The sequence below is a fragment of the Puma concolor genome, chromosome D2 (genome assembly GCF_028749965.1).
Source record: "Puma concolor isolate L17-30 chromosome D2, mPumCon1.1.hap2, whole genome shotgun sequence".
NCBI classification, from domain to species: Eukaryota; Metazoa; Chordata; class Mammalia; order Carnivora; family Felidae; genus Puma; species Puma concolor.
The window spans coordinates 55756906-55774359 of record NC_141677.1 but is presented as its reverse complement, the minus strand read 5'-3'; the positions used below and the strand labels follow the sequence as shown (position 1 = coordinate 55774359).

Genomic DNA, 17454 nt, shown 5'->3' with positions numbered 1-17454 from the left:
GAAGCAGGTTCCAGGCTCTGAGCTGCCAACACAGAGACCAACAAGGGGCTCAAACTCACAAACTGTGAGATCATGACCCGAGCCTAAGTCGGCCACTCAACCCAGTGAGCCACTGGGATGCCCCCAAATGCCATCATTTCAGTTAGAGCACTTTGCTGTTCCAGCACGATTCCTGAGCATTCAGGGGCACCCTTGGGCTTGTGTTGTCTGAAGAGCTCTAAGTAAGACTGCCCTTTAGAAAGGACAGTGCTTGATCAGGATGCCAAGAAGTGTGATTCTTGCCCTCAGGTGGTAATGTGCTTTTTAGAAAAATGTTAAAAATTCTAACTTCCATTCTTTTTTTTCTCTCTCTTAAAATTCCACTGTCTTTAGTATATATTCTTCCAACTTCCATGCAGTGAAGAGGGAATCCGATGGGGCTCCCGGGGATCTTGCTAGTTTGGAGAATGAGAGGCAGATCTATAAAAGCGTCCTGGAAGGTGGAGACATCCCTCTCCAGGGTCTGAGTGGGCTCAAGCGACCCTCCAGCTCGGCCTCCACTAAAGGTAACTGGGGGAAGCCTGCAGGGCTCTGGCTCATCCGCACGGTTATCTGGGTGTCTGTCACCCATCCACGCCCGTTATCAGGATGTCGGCAGTGGGTGACTTCCAGCTACGAGGATATCCTTTGCCTGCGCAGGTCCATTTCCAGGCCTTGGAGGCCTCTTAGTCCCCTCCCCTAGTTTCTCACCGGCCATTTTTCTTTCTGGTATTAGTGGTTTCCCTTCCTTTGAACCCCAACCTTGCTCTCCCTAAAGCATCTCTCTCTCTCTCTCTCTTGTTCTGATTCCCTTTTCTGAGAACGGAGCTAAGCCTTAGCTCCCATAACTCCAGCAGGGTGGCCGTTTTCCGTTGCATCTTTGCACCTGCTTTGCAGCACAGATTATTTTGCTTCCGGACATCGACTGGAAACTAAAAAAAACAAAAAACAAAAAACAAAAAAACACACAAAACCCTTATGACAAATGAGCATGTGACCTCTTTTTTTTTTTTTTTTTAAGCGGCTTTCAGCTTTAACCTAATGGGTCTGTTTATTTTATTCTGCATGCTTTCCAGTGGATCGTAAAGGTGGGAATGCTCACATGATTTCTTCATCTTCAGTTCCTAGCCGAACGGTTAGCGCTAGCAATGCGTTAGGCCCCTTGTGTAAGCACAAGAAACCCCTGTCCGCTGCGAAAGCCTGCATTTCGGAAATCCTTCCCTCTAAATTCAAACCCAGGCTCTCTGCTCCCAGCGCTCTTTTGCAGGAACAGAAGAGCGTCTTACTGCCAGCAGAAAAGGCTCAGAGCTGTGAGAACCTTTGTGTTTCACTGTCTTTGAATGATTCCAAAAGAGGTCTCCCCCTCCGAGTGGGCGGGAGCATCGAGAACCTGCTCACGCGCTCCCGGCGGGACTGGGACAGCAAGTCGAGCAGCACCGTGAGCCTGCAGGAGTGTGGCACCAGCGCCAGGAGGCCCTGCCCTCTCTCCAGAAGGGCCGGGTTGCAGTTCACTATGTTCTATCGGGACATGCACCAGATCAACCGAGCTGGCCTCTTCCTGGGTTCCATCTCCTCCTCGAGCGTGCGAGATCTTGCCTCTCACTTTGAAAGGAGCAGCCTGACATTGGCCAGGGGTGAGCTGGGCCCCAGCCAGGAGGGCTCAGAGCACATCCCCAAGCACACTGTCTCCTCCCGCATCACAGCTTTTGAGCAGCTGATCCAGCGGTCCCGGTCCATGCCATCCCTGGACCTGTCCGGGAGGCTGAGCAAGTCCCCCACGCCTGTACTGTCCCGGAGGGGCCTTATCTCGGCCCGCTCAGCTGAGTCCCTCCTGGAGTCAACCAAGCTCCGTCCCAGGGAGATGGACGGGATGAACCCCGGGGGGCTCTATGCCTCCCCGACGTGTGGCAATATGGCCGAGCCCACCTTGGGCTTCAGGGGCCTCGTGCCTTCTGAGCCCCTCTCTGCCTGCTCTGACGAGCTCGACCACTGTTCAAACGTCTCCAGCGACAGCCGAGAGGGCAGCAGCGGCAGTGTCCACGGAGACTTCCCCAAGCACCGCCTCACCAAGTGCAAGGGCACCTGCCCGGCCTCGTATACCCGCTTCACCACCATCCGGAAGCACGAGCAGCAGCAGACCTCCAGGCAGCCTGACTGGCGCCCAGATCTCAGAGGGGACAGGAGCACACTCCTCAGGAACATCTACCTAATGAGCCCCCTCCCTTTCCGGTTGAAAAAGCCCCTCCAGTACCACCCCAGGCAGCCTCCCTCTGGTGACTTCTCAGCCCCTCTGGCAGGCCAGAAGCCAGACTTCCCCAGCCAGCCCCATCAGGACGAGACCCCCTCTAGGGGGAAGCCCTCGGTTCCCAAACGCCTGTCTTCCCGACACACCATGGCAAGGCTGAGCCGGATCTTGGAGCCCCCTCAGGGAAGACCTGTGGTCCCAGAGGACTGCCTGAGGGCCTTTAATAATGGCAACTCCATGCCGTCCTCAGACCATGGCCTGGACAGGAACAACAACCCACAAAGTGAACTGGGAACATCCCTTGGAGGTGGCCTTTGTGTATTTGCCCAGTCTCCCCTCACCCGTCTCTCCACTTTGCTTGCTTTGTCCCCTCCTCCCGTGTGCCCTTGGTGCTCATTTTCTGGTCTGTCCTTTGTTTTCTGTTTGTTTTGCTTGGCAATTAATCATGGCTCGTAGTGGCTGCACTTCTTTAAAAACAAAGCCCCCCCCCCCCCCATGTCATTTAGACTAACCACCAAACTCTGTTTCGAAAGAAAAATTGGCCGTTTAGCTCATCTGAGAAATTCGTCCATGTGAGCTCTTGAACCCCTTGCAGTTCACACCAATCCTCAGTCCCCCTGCGGTTTTTTGAGAGGCAGCCTCTCTCAGTGGCCCTGTGTGTGTGTGAGTGTATGGTGTGTCCCTGTAAGGTCCTGCACGCCTCTTAGTAGGGACACTTTTCAAAGAAGGTCCTCTCTCTGCTCACTTTTTGCCTTCTGATTCATTTTCTTTGTATTGAGCTAGTTTACAAGGAAATCCAAAAAGTGGGGCTGAGGGGGAAGGAATTTGGTTTTTCTTGTCCTTCAGAATTTGATTATTGGTCAATAATCCATGATTGTAAAAACTTGGTATTTATAACGGATGAAAGGTAAAATCTTATCCCAGTCTGGTTTCCCACTAAATCTTTGCCTGTTTTAATTCTACTTTGTTGTTTTGAAGATTCAGAATCACCAAGACATTTTATACCTGCTGATTATTTGGAATCCACGGAAGAATTTATTCGAAGGCGCCATGATGATAAAGAGGTAAATGCTATCTCTAAAATCTCTTAGCTCTTATGCAGATAAAAAATAGGAAGGAAGCAAACATTCTAGTCATCTGTCACAGAGGTGACCTGACCTAGCAATGGGAAGCAAAAATTGGCATTTTAACAAATGGGTGTTTATGTGACCTAAGCTCAATTGTTCCGCTTCTCCAAAAAGTAGGACTTATTTCGCCGCAGGCACTAGGTTCGAAATGCCAAGTCTCACTAGCGCCCCTGCAGGAGAGGTTCAGAAAGAGGCTGCCTACCACTGCATGAGGGGATCTGGGGTCCACTCCTCTCATCCCCTCCCCATACCCGCTTTGGTATTCTCTAGGGAAACCCACCCACGTGTTTTCCCATACTGCCCACCCCTCTTTGGCACAAAGCACAACTCATACTGGGAAGGGTGCAGCAGGAGAAAGAGGAAACAGAAATAATAACCACCATGATACATTTTATAAAACAATTTGACGACGTTGCCTTTAACTCAGGAGGAGGAGAGATACCCTAGTAAATGTTGGGAACCCCCCCCCCCAAGAAATTCAGGATGCACACATCTTCTCGCAGCTGCTGAAATGTCTGTACTGCAGTGGAATGACTGACAAGGCAGGGAAAGGATTTCGGAAGAGGTGGTTCTGCATATCGGCTAAATGGGCAAAAATCCCAAGCTTCTTTTGTGATAAAGTGGTGTTATAAGGCATGCCTTCTGGCCTTTGCATGCCCAGGGGAAAGGGTCCTGTAGATTAAACCATCTCCGATGACCATTTTCCTGTATCGAGTTAAGAAGTGGAAGAATGGCTTTGAACCTGGTGGCAGTAGGGGACAGTGTTCACGTGTGTACAACTCTGGCCCCTTCCCCGTAACGTCTGAAGCCCTTTTCCTATTTTCTGTTTTGCTGAGCGGTTTCAGAGTTAAGGCGGGTTTTCCTTAAGGATTTAAGGTAAGGCTGACCTTGAAGGGAGGGGGTCCTGGATGATGATAGTCATTGCTGCTGAGACAAAAAGACCATAGTGCTCCCCTTCTCCAGGCATAACACCATATTCATGAAGATATTTACACCTGTCCAGGGGGGAGAAAACAAGGAATCATTTGATGTACAGACTTACAGTGAGTGTCCGTCAGGCCACTGTTTCATTTCTAGTCACTGTCACTGAGATACAAGGGTCCCACCTATGTAAAGTGAAAGAAGGCGACATTCCATTTTATTAGTATAAACACTAGTATCCAACATGGAAAGCTTTGTGAATAGAATCGTGCCTGCCACATGGGGGGCATATTTTACTCAGTCGGTTTACCAATTGTTATAAGGTGCGTTCACGAGGTGACCAGCTTGCTTGCTGAATAAGGCTGGCTCACAAATCCTTAAGAATGTCGTGTCTTTATTCACGGTATTTGCCTTCTGTGGTTAATCTGTGGGAATGATGGATTTGTTGAGGTCAGACTCAAGCACTGGGTTGGGAGCTTTGCTCCATTGCTGTCCACTTTCACTGATTTTATGTAACCGTGGCCCAAGCACCAGGGACGTGGCAGCCTCAAACCTCGGTCCATTACCATTGATACAGAAACAACTCACACTTCCAGCTAATGGAGTGTCAGTCTTGACGTTTTTCTGTGCGAATGCTTTATTCCTAATATTGATGATAGTGGCATTTCTGAAAGTGAGAACATGTCAGTCCTAGAAGGGATATTAGTAGTCCTCTGGCCAAGCCCTTGTTTTAGCCAGGAAAGGACTCCAGTGGGGTAGAGACTTGCCCAAGGTCACGTAGCAAGTTAACTGACACAAGAGGCACAGCTGGAAACCAGGGCTCCAGATTCCTGGGCCGGTCCATTTTTGACAGCACCGGGCTTTGCAAAGCACTTTCTCACGTGTTTTCTCATTTAATCTTTACAACAACTTATCTGAGCGCTGGACATCCCACAGCCATTTAATGAGTTGTTACTTGATTATTTGCAGACCCTAGAGAAAAATGGATAAATCAGGCCCACCATCCTTTGGGGCTGGATATCCCTTGAGGCATTTAATTGCCTGGTGGAAGATGACTAATGTCTTACGAAAATGCTAAGAATGACCATTTCTAATTAATGCCTTTCTATAAGGAATGTTAATCCCAGGAATGTGCAACTGGTAGGGAATAAGAAAACACATTAAAATTCTATTCCAGAGAATTTTCAATACGAAATGAGAACATTTGGTAAAATGCAACATTGTTGAATTATTTGAAAAAGCCTTTAAAAATAGAAATAGATGACCATTTCCTTAACTGAGGAGAGTGTATTTCTTCTAAACCCAGGTACCCTTATTCTTCATCTTCTATGTTTATATTCTACATCACTCCTTTAAACTCAGCTTCACTTCACCTAATGAAGAACAGTTAAGTAAAAAGTACAGTAAGAAAGTAATTGATGTTGTCTGCCAGTCACATAAATAGCTTTAGTTCACATGCAAAGGCCTCCTAAAAATTGTGCCCGGAGGAAGCGTTGGCCAGCCGATAAGGGGTGCCGTATTTTCTGAAGTGGGCATCTCTACAGAGCATATTAGAATAACAGACTAAGGAAGCACAAAAATGACCTAGTTGTCGTAGGTCCTGCATTGTAAGGGCCCAGATTTGGGTAGCAGGAATCAGCCAGCCCTGGCCCCACCAAGGGAATACACTGGGAACTCATCACTGCCTAAACGAGGTGAGGCTCGCACTCCCAGCCCCCCACCTCCAGCCCAGCATGCCTGTGAATGCTCCGGGCACCTCCCCCTGGGGGACCTGGGCTTTGTTGCCATGTACTGGGGACAGGAGGCTTTTGGCTGAGCCAGAGGATGGTTTTCCAAGCAGTGTAACTGTCTGGAACTCGTCCTTCCCCCATGTCCTAGTGCTCCCCATGTTTCCCGTGCAGTGCTGTCTCCCTACTACACAGGGCACGTGGAGTGTGGTTACACCAAGGATGTTGTAGTTGTGGCCATAAAGCCCGTCTGACGCCTGCCCCTCAGAACTTCCTCCCTATTGATCCAGCACCTGTCTCCTCAGTTGTGTCGTTGGCAGTTTTCCAATACCCTGGACCAGATGATTCACTGCCCATTTTATGCAATTTCATGGCAGAAACTTTTAGCGGACCAGAGACGACTTAAGCGTGAGCAAGAAGAGGCCGATATTGCAGCTCGTCGCCACACGGGCGTCATTCCGACGCACCATCAGTTTATCACTAATGAGCGCTTTGGGGACCTCCTCAATATAGACGATACGGCAAAAAGGAAATCTGGGTCAGAGGTCTGTTTTGGTCGCCTCAGTCTGCTGCTTGACCCAAAGCGATGCTTGCCTCCCCTCAGCATCGCCTTCTGTAGGCCAAATTAGTTCTCCAAACGGCATCTGTCATCCTGGCTCCCCCATAGGCTTGCTTTGGCTCTTCTGCGGCTGGTCATGGACATGAGTCCCATTATGTCCTTGCTCTGTATGTTCAAGCATGCCTGGCTGTGGGACCGGGATCCGCTGGCACACACACCCCCCCCCCCGCCCCCCACTGCATGCCTTAGAGCGTCGCCTGCCTTCGTGAACCCAGTCCTCTACATCCTGCATTTTATCATGACACTGTGCTGCCTGTGCATTCTGCCTAGAAACTATATTTTAGTGCGTGTGCATTAGTAACTGCAGTGTGGTCAGTTATGAGTCTTCTTTGAAGAGATGGTGTTGTGAAACTTACTACAAAAGTTAGCAAGCGTTGTGTTACTTACGCCATTTACACAGGTCCCGAAATCTCAGAGAATGAAATTGCCGCTCAGTATTAACTGATGAATTAATTGTAAAGGGTGTTTAGCAGTGCTACAGCCTCACTGAAAAACTTTGAAACCCAAAGAGTTTTGCAGTTAGGACAAGCCCACACAGAGTGAGAGAGCCTTCTGAGAGACATTGCGTTTGTTCCCTTAATTTTGACATTTCTCAGCTGAGATTATAAAACTTAATATTACAAAAGGCACAAAGAAAGCATAAACCTTTGAAGTGATTTTATCTGGGCCTTGGCCTCCTGCACTAAGATCAACATGTTGAAATTATTTTTTTTAATAATTTTTTAATGTTTTGTTTATTTTTGAGACAGAGTGCAAGTAGCGGGGGGCGGGGCAGAAGATCCGAAACGGGCTCTGTGCTGACAGCAGAGAGCCCGATATGGAACTCGAACTCACAAACCGTGAGATCATGACCTGAGCCAAAGTCAGGCTCAACCAACTGAGCCACCCAGGCACCCCGACAACATGTTGAAATTCTTATGCTGGCCAAATGCTGTGTCTTGTGTCAGGGTATGTTTTGCCAGGTAGCCCTCAGTGGCTCCCTAAGGATTAGCTCCTTTTGGGGAAGTGTGTGTGTCTGGGGCTTGGGAGGCAGGGAACTGAGCGAGTGACACCAAAGCATACATAGTTTTATAATCTTTAGATGTAATAGATTAATATTCACATTTCTGCCTTTTGAGTGACAGAGGCACTGGCTATTCATCAAATGGTTTTTGTTTTGTTTTTCAAAGAAGTGGAAGGTTTCTGTGACAAAGAAAAGAACCAGAATGAAGGAAGGAGAGCAGGGAAGGGGAAAGGAGGCTCTAAGGTGACGGAGAAAAAGAAAATGTAACAAGGAAGAGGCAGAAGTTGGCAGGAGTCACTCGGACGCCAGGGAGAGACAGCTCCCCAGTATTCCAGCTCCTCAAAACCACCCTGTTCCGAAGCCTCTGGTGACAGATTATCCGCATTCACAGGCCCACCTGCTTGCAAGTGATGGAGAGGAGGGGAACCTGGAAGGCACCAGAGGGCTGCATGGTTACAGGTGTAGGTAATACAGGCACGTGAAAATGCAGCTGGGGCAGCACAACCACGGAAAGAAGCAGGCCAACTGCCTAACCCACTCTGCCTCCCTTCCAGAGCAGTGATTGTCAAACTTGAGCGCTCATCAGAATCTCCTAGGGGCCCATCCGCAAAGGTTCTAATTCTAGGGTGGGCCCCAAGGATTGCATTTCTAACCAGTTCCCAGGTGATGCTGATGATGCCAGTTTAGGGACCACGCCCCGAGAATCACTACCCTAGATGTTGACTGACAGACACGGGAAAATAGGGACCAGCAAGTCCCGGGTGCACAGGGCTGTGTAGATGGACATCAGCCCCACTGAGGAGAACCCGAGTGACCACCAATTCTGTGCGAGACCCTGTGCAGAGGCAGAAATAGGACTCAGGCTGTGTCCTTGGGAAGCTGGGAGTGTAGTGGAAGAGGCATCCTCCTGGCAGTTGTGTCTGTTGTAGCAAGTGACAACGTTGTGCAAGCCGAGAGAGGGAGGGATGGATTAGGCCTCAGGGAGACAGAGACAGATAAACAGGGCGATGATGCTCTGTATAGGCAACAATGACTCATGACACTTCTTAGCAGTTCAATGGAATCAGTGTTTCTCAACCTGGAGTAATGTGTGGATGCTGTTGAAAGGGCAAAAATTTTTTTTGTTTTCACCAATCCCCAGTATTGGCCTAAGCCAGTTTACAAATTAAGTAGTAAATTGCACACCTGTAGAACTCAGTTTAACCAACAGGTGATATCATTTTGCCTGAACTCAGTTGCCACTCAAAGTGTGAATATGGTGCTATTTGGTATACATTTTTTAAAGTTCACACAGCTCTACAGCTGGCTGTCCTGGGGTAACCACCACGTTTGTTTTTTGTTTTTGTTTTTTAATTGGAATCCCTGAAATTTTTGTCCTTACAGTGTTGGTCATCTGGCCTTCTTTTGCGAACTTGTCATTTATCATTCATTCCACATCTTTCTTATTTGCTTGCAACTATTAAATTGTGCTCTTTGGTCACAGACAGATACAAATTCGGGCACTGAAATTGTGTGGCATTGATTATAAAGTAGTCGTTTAGTTGACCTCTACTATATATGTGAACAGATAGAAACATCGACGTGAAAATGCAAAAATAAATTCCTGTGGGGAATTCATTACCCTAAAGAAAATTCCTACAAGATCCCAGCTTTGGGGGCCTTCACATAAGGGACATATCACTGAGGGGTTTCGGACCTAACCCTAAGCTTGATGGAGCTTTTAAATACCATTTCATGTTCCTCACTGAGTCTCCCATTTCCCACCCCCCACCCCCACTTTGTCCTCTAATATTGAAGAGGAAGTGTGCGAAATTGGGGAAGACCTTAACTTACCACGTTAGGAATTGAGAGTTGATCTGAGGGACACTTGAGAGGCTCAGCCAACTTCAAAGCAAGAAAGTGACAGACGGAAATATTTGAGAATGTTATTTGTGCTCTTGAGTGACCGTAGATGGAAGCGTAAAGAACACAAAGTCAAAGGAAGCTTTGTACGTGTAGGAACTAGAGGTCAGACCTGAACGTGGTTTTGGAGGGAGGGCTGGCGTGACTTAGCGACAGACTTGAGGAACTGGAATCTGAGGAGGACTTCCAGGCCTGGGGGATCCAGAGGGAGAGGAATACCCAAAAGGGAGGGAAGCCTTGGAGAAAGAGAATGAACTCAAGGCTTGCTCTGTCTGGCTTTTGAGGTGATCTCACAGAACATGAGTAATATATCGAGTCAAAGATGACATGAGAGGTGAATCAGGGTTTCATCCACTTGCAAATCATAATTTTAAGTCAGATAAATAGAGTATGTCCCCCAAAGATGGAGACAGTAGATAAGGAATGTCTGAGGACTTCTGAGTGGTGTGTGTGTGTGTGTGTGTGTGTGTGTGTGTGGCTGTTGTTGTTGTTGTTGTTTTTAATAGTCATGGTCAGCTTTGGGGAAACAGCACTTCAGCTATGGGACTTTTCAAAGCATCTCTTCCCCAAATCTGGCCCTCCTTGGGGAGATTCTCATGCATGACATAGTTGATCAAACATTCATCTAATGTTCTACTGAGGTCAGATAAGTGGAATTTGGCCCAGATTTCTACACCAGAATGAACTAGTTAGAGTGAATTTTTCTGCTTTGCTTTCTGGAAACTTATGAAAATGTGTCCTTTCCATTGTGCATAAATTGTGATTTTAAATTGTGACTGTTTCTTGTGTTTAGATGAGACCTGCCAGAGCCAAATTTGACTTTAAAGCTCAGACCCTAAAGTAAGTACCACCACTTTGTTGTTATTTTTAACTGCCTCTTTGAAACACAGCTCACTTGTAGAGAAGAGATAGAGGAAAAACACCAATGATTCAAAACAGTAATTTATAGAGTTTACTACGTGCCAAAGACTATTCAAGTTACATATGTTAACTGATTCAGCCCTCACCAGAACCCTCTGGGGTTGGTGCTATTATTACCCCCTTATAGTAATGGAGAAACCAAGAGGCTGTGAGGGTAAGGAACTCGCCCCAGCTGGTCAGTGCTAGAGGCAAGGGATTCAAACCCAGGTAGCCTGGGCTCCTACCACCATATGCATGCCACCCTGCTGCCTCCTATACAGGGATTCAGTTTCCTTGATGAAGCGGAGGCCAAATCTGACCCACTCTTTCTCTGGAAGAACCAGAACCAGTTTCTAGGAAGATAACTTTTTTTCGGTTTTGCTACAACATCTTACGACATTCAAAGCTTATGGGAACACACAGAAAACCAACATTTCTCTAAGTATGTTCCTCAAAGTGCTAGCTGTGTAAAATATTTCTTGAAAAGAGTATTCCATGCTAGAAATGAATCCGGGAACCACTGCTTCCATATCTCCCATGCCCCTTTCTCCCCAGAGACTTTGCTATTGGCGTAGTAATAGCTCTAGAAGGCTTTCAATGAAGAAACCTGATGAGCTCATTTAACCCAGTGTTACCTAAATTCACATGACCAGGAAGCCTTTCTATCTCCATGGAATGAAATTTGGCAAATGCTACTAAAGACTGGATTCCACGAGGAACTTACTCAGTTCCTATCTAATTATGGGTTAAAATGGGCCATGAGTTTCCACTGGTGGCAATACCAGCAGCCATCCCATCGTCCTGCTGATAGAGGCCCCACGTCTCCATCCTCAGTGATGAGAGGGAGAGTTCTCCATCACTGGACGCTGGGAAATGCCATGCAGAGCCCACGCAACCATAATTCTGATCTTCTAACACTAAACGTGACCAGGCCACAGTTCCCGGACCTACGTACGAATCTGCTGTGTTGGGTTTGCTTGTAATTACTCTAGTCCTTTAGCTTATCGGCTCATGAGAAGTGGCAGCCTAGTGTGCTGGGAAGATGGGCTCTAGAGTCAGGAAGCCCCGTGCGTAAGTCATGACTGTGCCACTTACTGTCTCTGTGACCATGAACAGGGTCACCAAGCTCCACCTCAAATTTCTTCATTTATAAAATGGGCATAAAAATGCCACTCTCGCGGGGCAGCTGAGGCAATGCTTATAAAACATTTTGCAGGGGCGCCTGGGTGGCGCAGTCGGTTAAGCGTCCGACTTCAGCCAGGTCACGATCTCGCGGTCCGTGAGTTCGAGCCCCGCGTCAGGCTCTGGGCTGATGGCTCAGAGCCTGGAGCCTGTTTCCGATTCTGTGTCTCCCTCTCTCTCTGCCCCTCCCCCATTCATGCTCTGTCTCTCTCTGTCCCCAAAAAAATAAATAAAAGTTGAAAAAAAAATTTTTTTTAAATAAAAAAAAATAAAATAAAACATTTTGCAGAATGTAGCAAAAGTCAGCATCTCCCCTGCCCCTTCTTTTTAACCAGAGAGAAGATAACAGAGGTATATAAATTGATTTTTAGTTTAATCAAGCAATACCTTTTCCCCTTTTTTCTTTGAATTGAGCGAGACCCACATAATCTTTGAATGGTATTGTGATGATTATATTTGTGTAGATTTCATTAAAATGTCTTAGAACAATTTTGTCCTCAGAGCGACCTTGTCAGAAGAGAGGAAGAGGGCTGATGGAGACAGAATTGTCACTATTTATCAGTATTGCTAATGCTGGAGAGAGGGCTCCTTCCTCCTGACTCGGTGCTATTATCACACCAAGTTCACTCCTAGAACAGTTAACAAAACTTTTTTTTCTTTTTAATTTACATCCAAATTAGTTAGCATATAGTGCACCAATGATTTCAGGAGTAGATTCCTTAGTGCCCCTTACCCATTTAGCCCATCCCCCCTCCCACAGCCCCTGCAGGGGTTGTTCTCCCTGGAGAACCCTCAGTTTGTTTTCCATATTTATGAGTCTCTTCTGTTTTGTCCCCCTCCCTGTTTTTATATGATTTTTGTTTCCCTTCCCTTATGTTCATCTGTTTTGTCTCTTAAAGTCCTCATATGAGTGAAGTCATACAAAACTTTTTTTTAAAAGAGTAAATGACAGGGGCCACCTGGGTGTCTCAGTCGGTTAAGCATCCGACTTTGGCTCAGGTCATGATCTCACAGTTCGTGAGTTCAAACCCCGCATCAGGCTCGCTGCTGTCAACACAGAGTCTGCTTCAGATCCTCTGTTGCCCTCTCTCTCTGCGTCTCTCTCTCTCTTTCTCTCTCTCTCAAAAACAAACATTAAAAAAATAAAAAAAAATAGAAGAGCAAGTGACAGATCCATTGACTTGAGTCTTCTAAACATCTTTAATCACTGGGTTCTACTTTTCTCCACAGTATGTTACTTGAAAAAGTGTTCTGTAGGAGTGCTCAACTCAATGAAGTTAAACAGGTTTCTTACCCACAGGACTTCTCTGAGCCTCTACTGTACTAATACATGTGGTGACACTCTGGAAAAGATCTGAAGTATATCATATTCCTGTTTCTCAAGCCTTGTTACCACCAGACCTTGCCATGTGGTTCTTTGGGACATGGGCATGTGGTCCCCAATGCAGGAAGGATGGCAGCCCCAAGCACCCCATGGTACATCACCTTTGGCCATGACTGCAGACCTCTCAGCCCTCCGCAAGCTATCCTCCTCCTTGTTTACCAGTGGGGCCGTCTCCAGCTGCAAATCACTTAGGGAGGCCAAGCAGGGGGCATAGAGATCTCCAGCAGGAGTGGATATGTTGAGCGTGTCGCACATCCATGTGTCCATGATTGGGGAGTGAAGAGAGGAGGGAATTCAGAGCACTGGCGAGGAGAGCTATAGCAAAAAATTGGCCAAAGACATTCTTTCTTACGGAGACAAATGCCCCAGGTCCCCTTCACGGGCCTCCTCAGGATTAGAATCTTGTCTACCAGTGCGAGACCCACAAAGTCTGCCTTGTTCCTGCATTCAGCACACTGCTGACTTTGTGTAAAGTCTTCCAGATGTGCCCTCGTTGTTGAGCCAGCACCCGTCGCATAACCGTGGGACTTCCTGGCACACTGCAGAGTAGGCACCCCCCCTCCAAACTGCAGTCAGAGACTTTCTTCCCACGCTGTTGGTTTGATGCAAATGGAAAAAGATCGAAGTCCTTTTTTTTCTTAATTCAAAAAACCTTTCAGTGTGCCTGGCTGGTTCAGTCGGTAGAGCATGCAACTCTTGATCTCGGAGTTATGAGTTCGAGCCTCACGTTGGGGGTAGAGATTTACTTAAAAATAAAATCTTAAAAAAAAAAAGTTTACATCCATCCCACAGAAAACTGGAAAGATGCCAAAAGAGATGTAATTTCCCGAAGAGTGGGGTTCTCACTTCCAAATATGGAGCCCCCTCTTCTATCATCTGTCTCCTTTGACCTCACTCAAAGTCTCCTTTTGCTAAAAACTGGAGTGTCTTCATCTTCCACATTTTGAAACATCTGCTAAAATGCCATGACCCTCTGTCGACAGGGAGCTTCCTCTGCAGAAGGGGGACATTGTTTACATCTATAAGCAGATTGATCAGAACTGGTACGAAGGAGAGCATCACGGCCGGGTGGGGATCTTCCCACGCACCTACATCGAGGTACTGTAGCTCCTCTTTCCGGGGAAGAGCCCCGTCGTCCCCAAACCACCACTTACTTACCAAGACCTTGTGTTTTGTTTCCTCCCTTCCTCTCCTCCCCTTGCTTTCTGCTCTTTTCCTTCTTCTCTGCCTCTCTCCCTTTCTCAGCTTCTTCCTCCTGCTGAGAAGGCTCAGCCCAAGAAGTTGGCACCAGTGCAGGTTTTGGAATACGGAGAAGCCATTGCTAAGTTCAACTTTAATGGTGATACACAAGTAGAAATGTCCTTCAGAAAGGTAGGCGCCCTCTCCTCTCGGCTCTGGGGCTCTGTTGGATGGCCGGGTTTTGGTGGCGAAGTGGCGTCACAGCCAAATATAGCCTGGTGGTACCATAGCTATGCCTAGGAGATGTGCCCCATCAAGGATTGCATTAAAGGCAACTGGAGAATTTTCTGAGGCGAGGAATTTAAAAAATAAATCCCAGTCTCTGTCACGGGTTAATTACATTAAGTTCATTGACTAACGGCAGTATTTATGGAATCTGAGACCTCTTCAATCAATATTTATTGAGCGCCGAATGACATGGTAAGTGTTGGTGACTAGGTTTCACACTATATTAACATCGCCCTCATAGAGAAGAGCAAGTCCTTTGACACCAAGAGAAGTTTGAAATACTTTGAAGCCAAAAATTAACGGGTTATCAGCCGTGCAACTTTTGGGGAGTTAAAGAATCTTTCCAAGCTGCCATTTGCTCATATGTAGAATGAACATAGAGGGGCCTCTTCTGTAGCTGTTTTAAAAGGCTCTGTGAAGCCCCCGGAGCGGCACACAGCAGCTGGTCAGTGCTCAATGAATAGGAGATGGCGGGGTTCTCACTGCCGTCGAGGAGCTCGGCGCGCTCATTTTCAGACAAGTAAGCTATGCATGGATGCCGTCTTTCCCAAGGATCAGATGCTCTCTTCACGTGTCAGAACTCTCTGGATTGCTACAGTTACTAGTTACTGATTTTATTGAGTATAGAGGGAAATCAACACACGCCTTAGAAAAAGATGAACTAAGGGTGCCTGGATGTCTCTGCCACTGAAGCGTCTGACTCTTGGTCTCAGCTCAGGTCTTAATCCCATACTTGTGAGTTCAAGCCCCGCATTGGGCTCTGTGCTGGGCTTCAAGTGTACTTAAAAAATAAAACAAACAAACAAACAAAGCAGTAACAACAAAAGAGATGAGCTGCCTTATGGAAAAGAGAGGCACTGGAAGCAGCCTAAATGCCCAATATGGGGGAACCAGTAATTAGGTCGTCATGTTTGTACAACAGGATAGCCTGCAGTGGGCCCTTCAGCTGCTGCTGCAAAACCATTAAAAATGTAGAATTCTATTCCTTGAGAAAGGAGGTTTACTGTATGTAGAAGGTTGGAAAAGGGAAATACAGCACAGACTCCATTTTTGTAACAACAGCAAAAAATATGTGCAAGTCGAATTCACATGCATGGAATTAAATCTCTGAAATACATCATCTATCAAAATATGAACAGTGGTTTTCCCTGAGTGATCATTTTATGGGCAACAATTATGTTCTGCTTAATGTTTGTGTTTTAACTTTTCTATAATGATACAGGGGAAATTAAAGTTATAAAAAGGAAGGAAAAAGATAACCCTCCAAAACCTTTGCCTTAGAGAAAGTTGGGTATCGATTTTGTGTTAAATGAGGCAAAAACCGGGGCGCCTGGGTGGCGCAGTTGGTTAAGCGTCCGACTTCAGCCAGGTCACGATCTCGCGGTCCGTGAGTTCGAGCCCCGCGTCAGGCTCTGGGCTGATGGCTCAGAGCCTGGAGCCTGTTTCCGATTCTGTGTCTCCCTCTCTCTCTGCCCCTCGCCCGTTCATGCTCTGTCTCTCTCTGTCCCAAAAATAAATAAACGTTGAAAAAAAAATAAATTTAAAAAAATAAATAAATAAATGAGGCAAAAACCATACATTTGGCTATTCGCTTGGGGGAATGAATCTGAAATATTTCAAGACCGAGCTTGACTTCCCAGCCTCCAGGTAGCTCTCCTGCTGTTAAGCATCCCCATCTCGATGATCCTGGTTTCGTCCGGGTCTAGCAAGGAAGGTTTCTCTGAACAAAGTCTGTGATAACTGATGAAGCATGGCCCAGGGTGCAGGCGGGGGCCTCAGGCATGCCAAGGCATGCTGGGACAAGGACCCTTGCCTCGCCGTGTCTTACAGGGTGAGAGGATTGCACTGCTCCGACAGGTGGACGAGAACTGGTACGAAGGGAGGATCCCAGGGACGTCCCGGCAAGGCATCTTCCCCATCACCTATGTGGATGTGATCAAGCGGCCACTGGTGAAAAACCCCGTGGATTACATCGACCTGCCTTTCTCCTCCTCCCCAAGTCGTAGTGCCACCGCGAGCCCGCAGGTACCTAAGCCTCTCGTCACTGGTTTTCACACTCATGACAGATACAGTGCCAATGGCACACAGCCTCCCGGGGTGGTTCTTCCACGCTGTGATTAAGAACCGTGTGCAGTAATGCAGAGAACACACACCAGGGTTTGTTTCCATGCATACAAATGACATTTTTCAAGAACTTGGAGGGAGCACGCTTATTTGGGAGAAAAGAAAGAGCTTAAGGTGATTGCCCTGAGAGTAAGATGATTGGGGCAAGAGACATAAGAGTCTTTATCAGTTGGTCCAAAACTCTGTTTGGGAGCATCCTACCCTGGGTGAAGCTGGCTGTCTGGGGACCACCAGTGTCCCATACATACCATGACCCAGCATGCTTCTCTTTATCATCTTACTGGCCAAGGCTGGCCTGCAGAAGACAAAGATTCAAAGAGAGAATTGCATGTTCTCATCCTCAGACATAAAGACTAGATCCAGAGTATTCTTTGCAAGCAAGAACCAGGCTGGGAAAGGAACATATAGCATCGCTACACTGGGCTGAAAGGAAGTAGGTTTATAGGCGTAATAAGATGTTTGCATCCCTAAACGTTATGAACAAACTTGTTTTAAAAAACATGAAGTGTTCCAAATCCATCCCTACTTTCCCAAAGCCAAGAAAGAATGAGGGCCTTGGGTTCAGAAGAGGCAAGGTAGAGTGACTTCCTGTGGAGGACACTGACCACACCACCGTGGTCAGTTGTAAGGAGGGTGGCAGAGGCGTGACTGGACCCGGGATGACAATTGGATGGTGCCTCTTTTCTGTCATCCTCTCATTATTTCCTCCTCTTCCACCTGCCCGTCACTGACCCCAGGGATGGTTCTTGGCAGAAAGAATGAGACGGGCTAACCCAGGGCTTTCTGCACAACGAGATCCATATCCTGAGACCTCATGGAGAGAGGGTGTGGGGTT

General features: G+C 47.2%; 1 protein-coding gene across 50 annotated transcripts in view; it reads left to right on the top strand.

Annotated features, from left to right (window-relative positions):
* SORBS1 (sorbin and SH3 domain containing 1) overlaps window positions 1–17454 on the top strand; it is a 231558-nt gene that overhangs the window by 191944 nt on the left and 22160 nt on the right. For 47 of the 50 annotated variants that reach the window (XM_086680446.1, XM_086680442.1, XM_086680476.1 and 44 more), the window contains 7 exons: window positions 373–545; window positions 3242–3327; window positions 6416–6583; window positions 10356–10402; window positions 14012–14126; window positions 14274–14399; window positions 16326–16520. In XM_086680446.1, coding sequence (XP_086536572.1) covers window positions 373–545; window positions 3242–3327; window positions 6416–6583; window positions 10356–10402; window positions 14012–14126; window positions 14274–14399; window positions 16326–16520 — 910 coding nt within the window. Of the gene's footprint in view, window positions 1–372; window positions 546–1094; window positions 2571–3241; window positions 3328–6415; window positions 6584–10355; window positions 10403–14011; window positions 14127–14273; window positions 14400–16325; window positions 16521–17454 lie in introns of all 50 variants that reach the window. The other 3 variants (XM_086680478.1, XM_086680451.1, XM_086680479.1) reach the window with 2 other exon arrangements.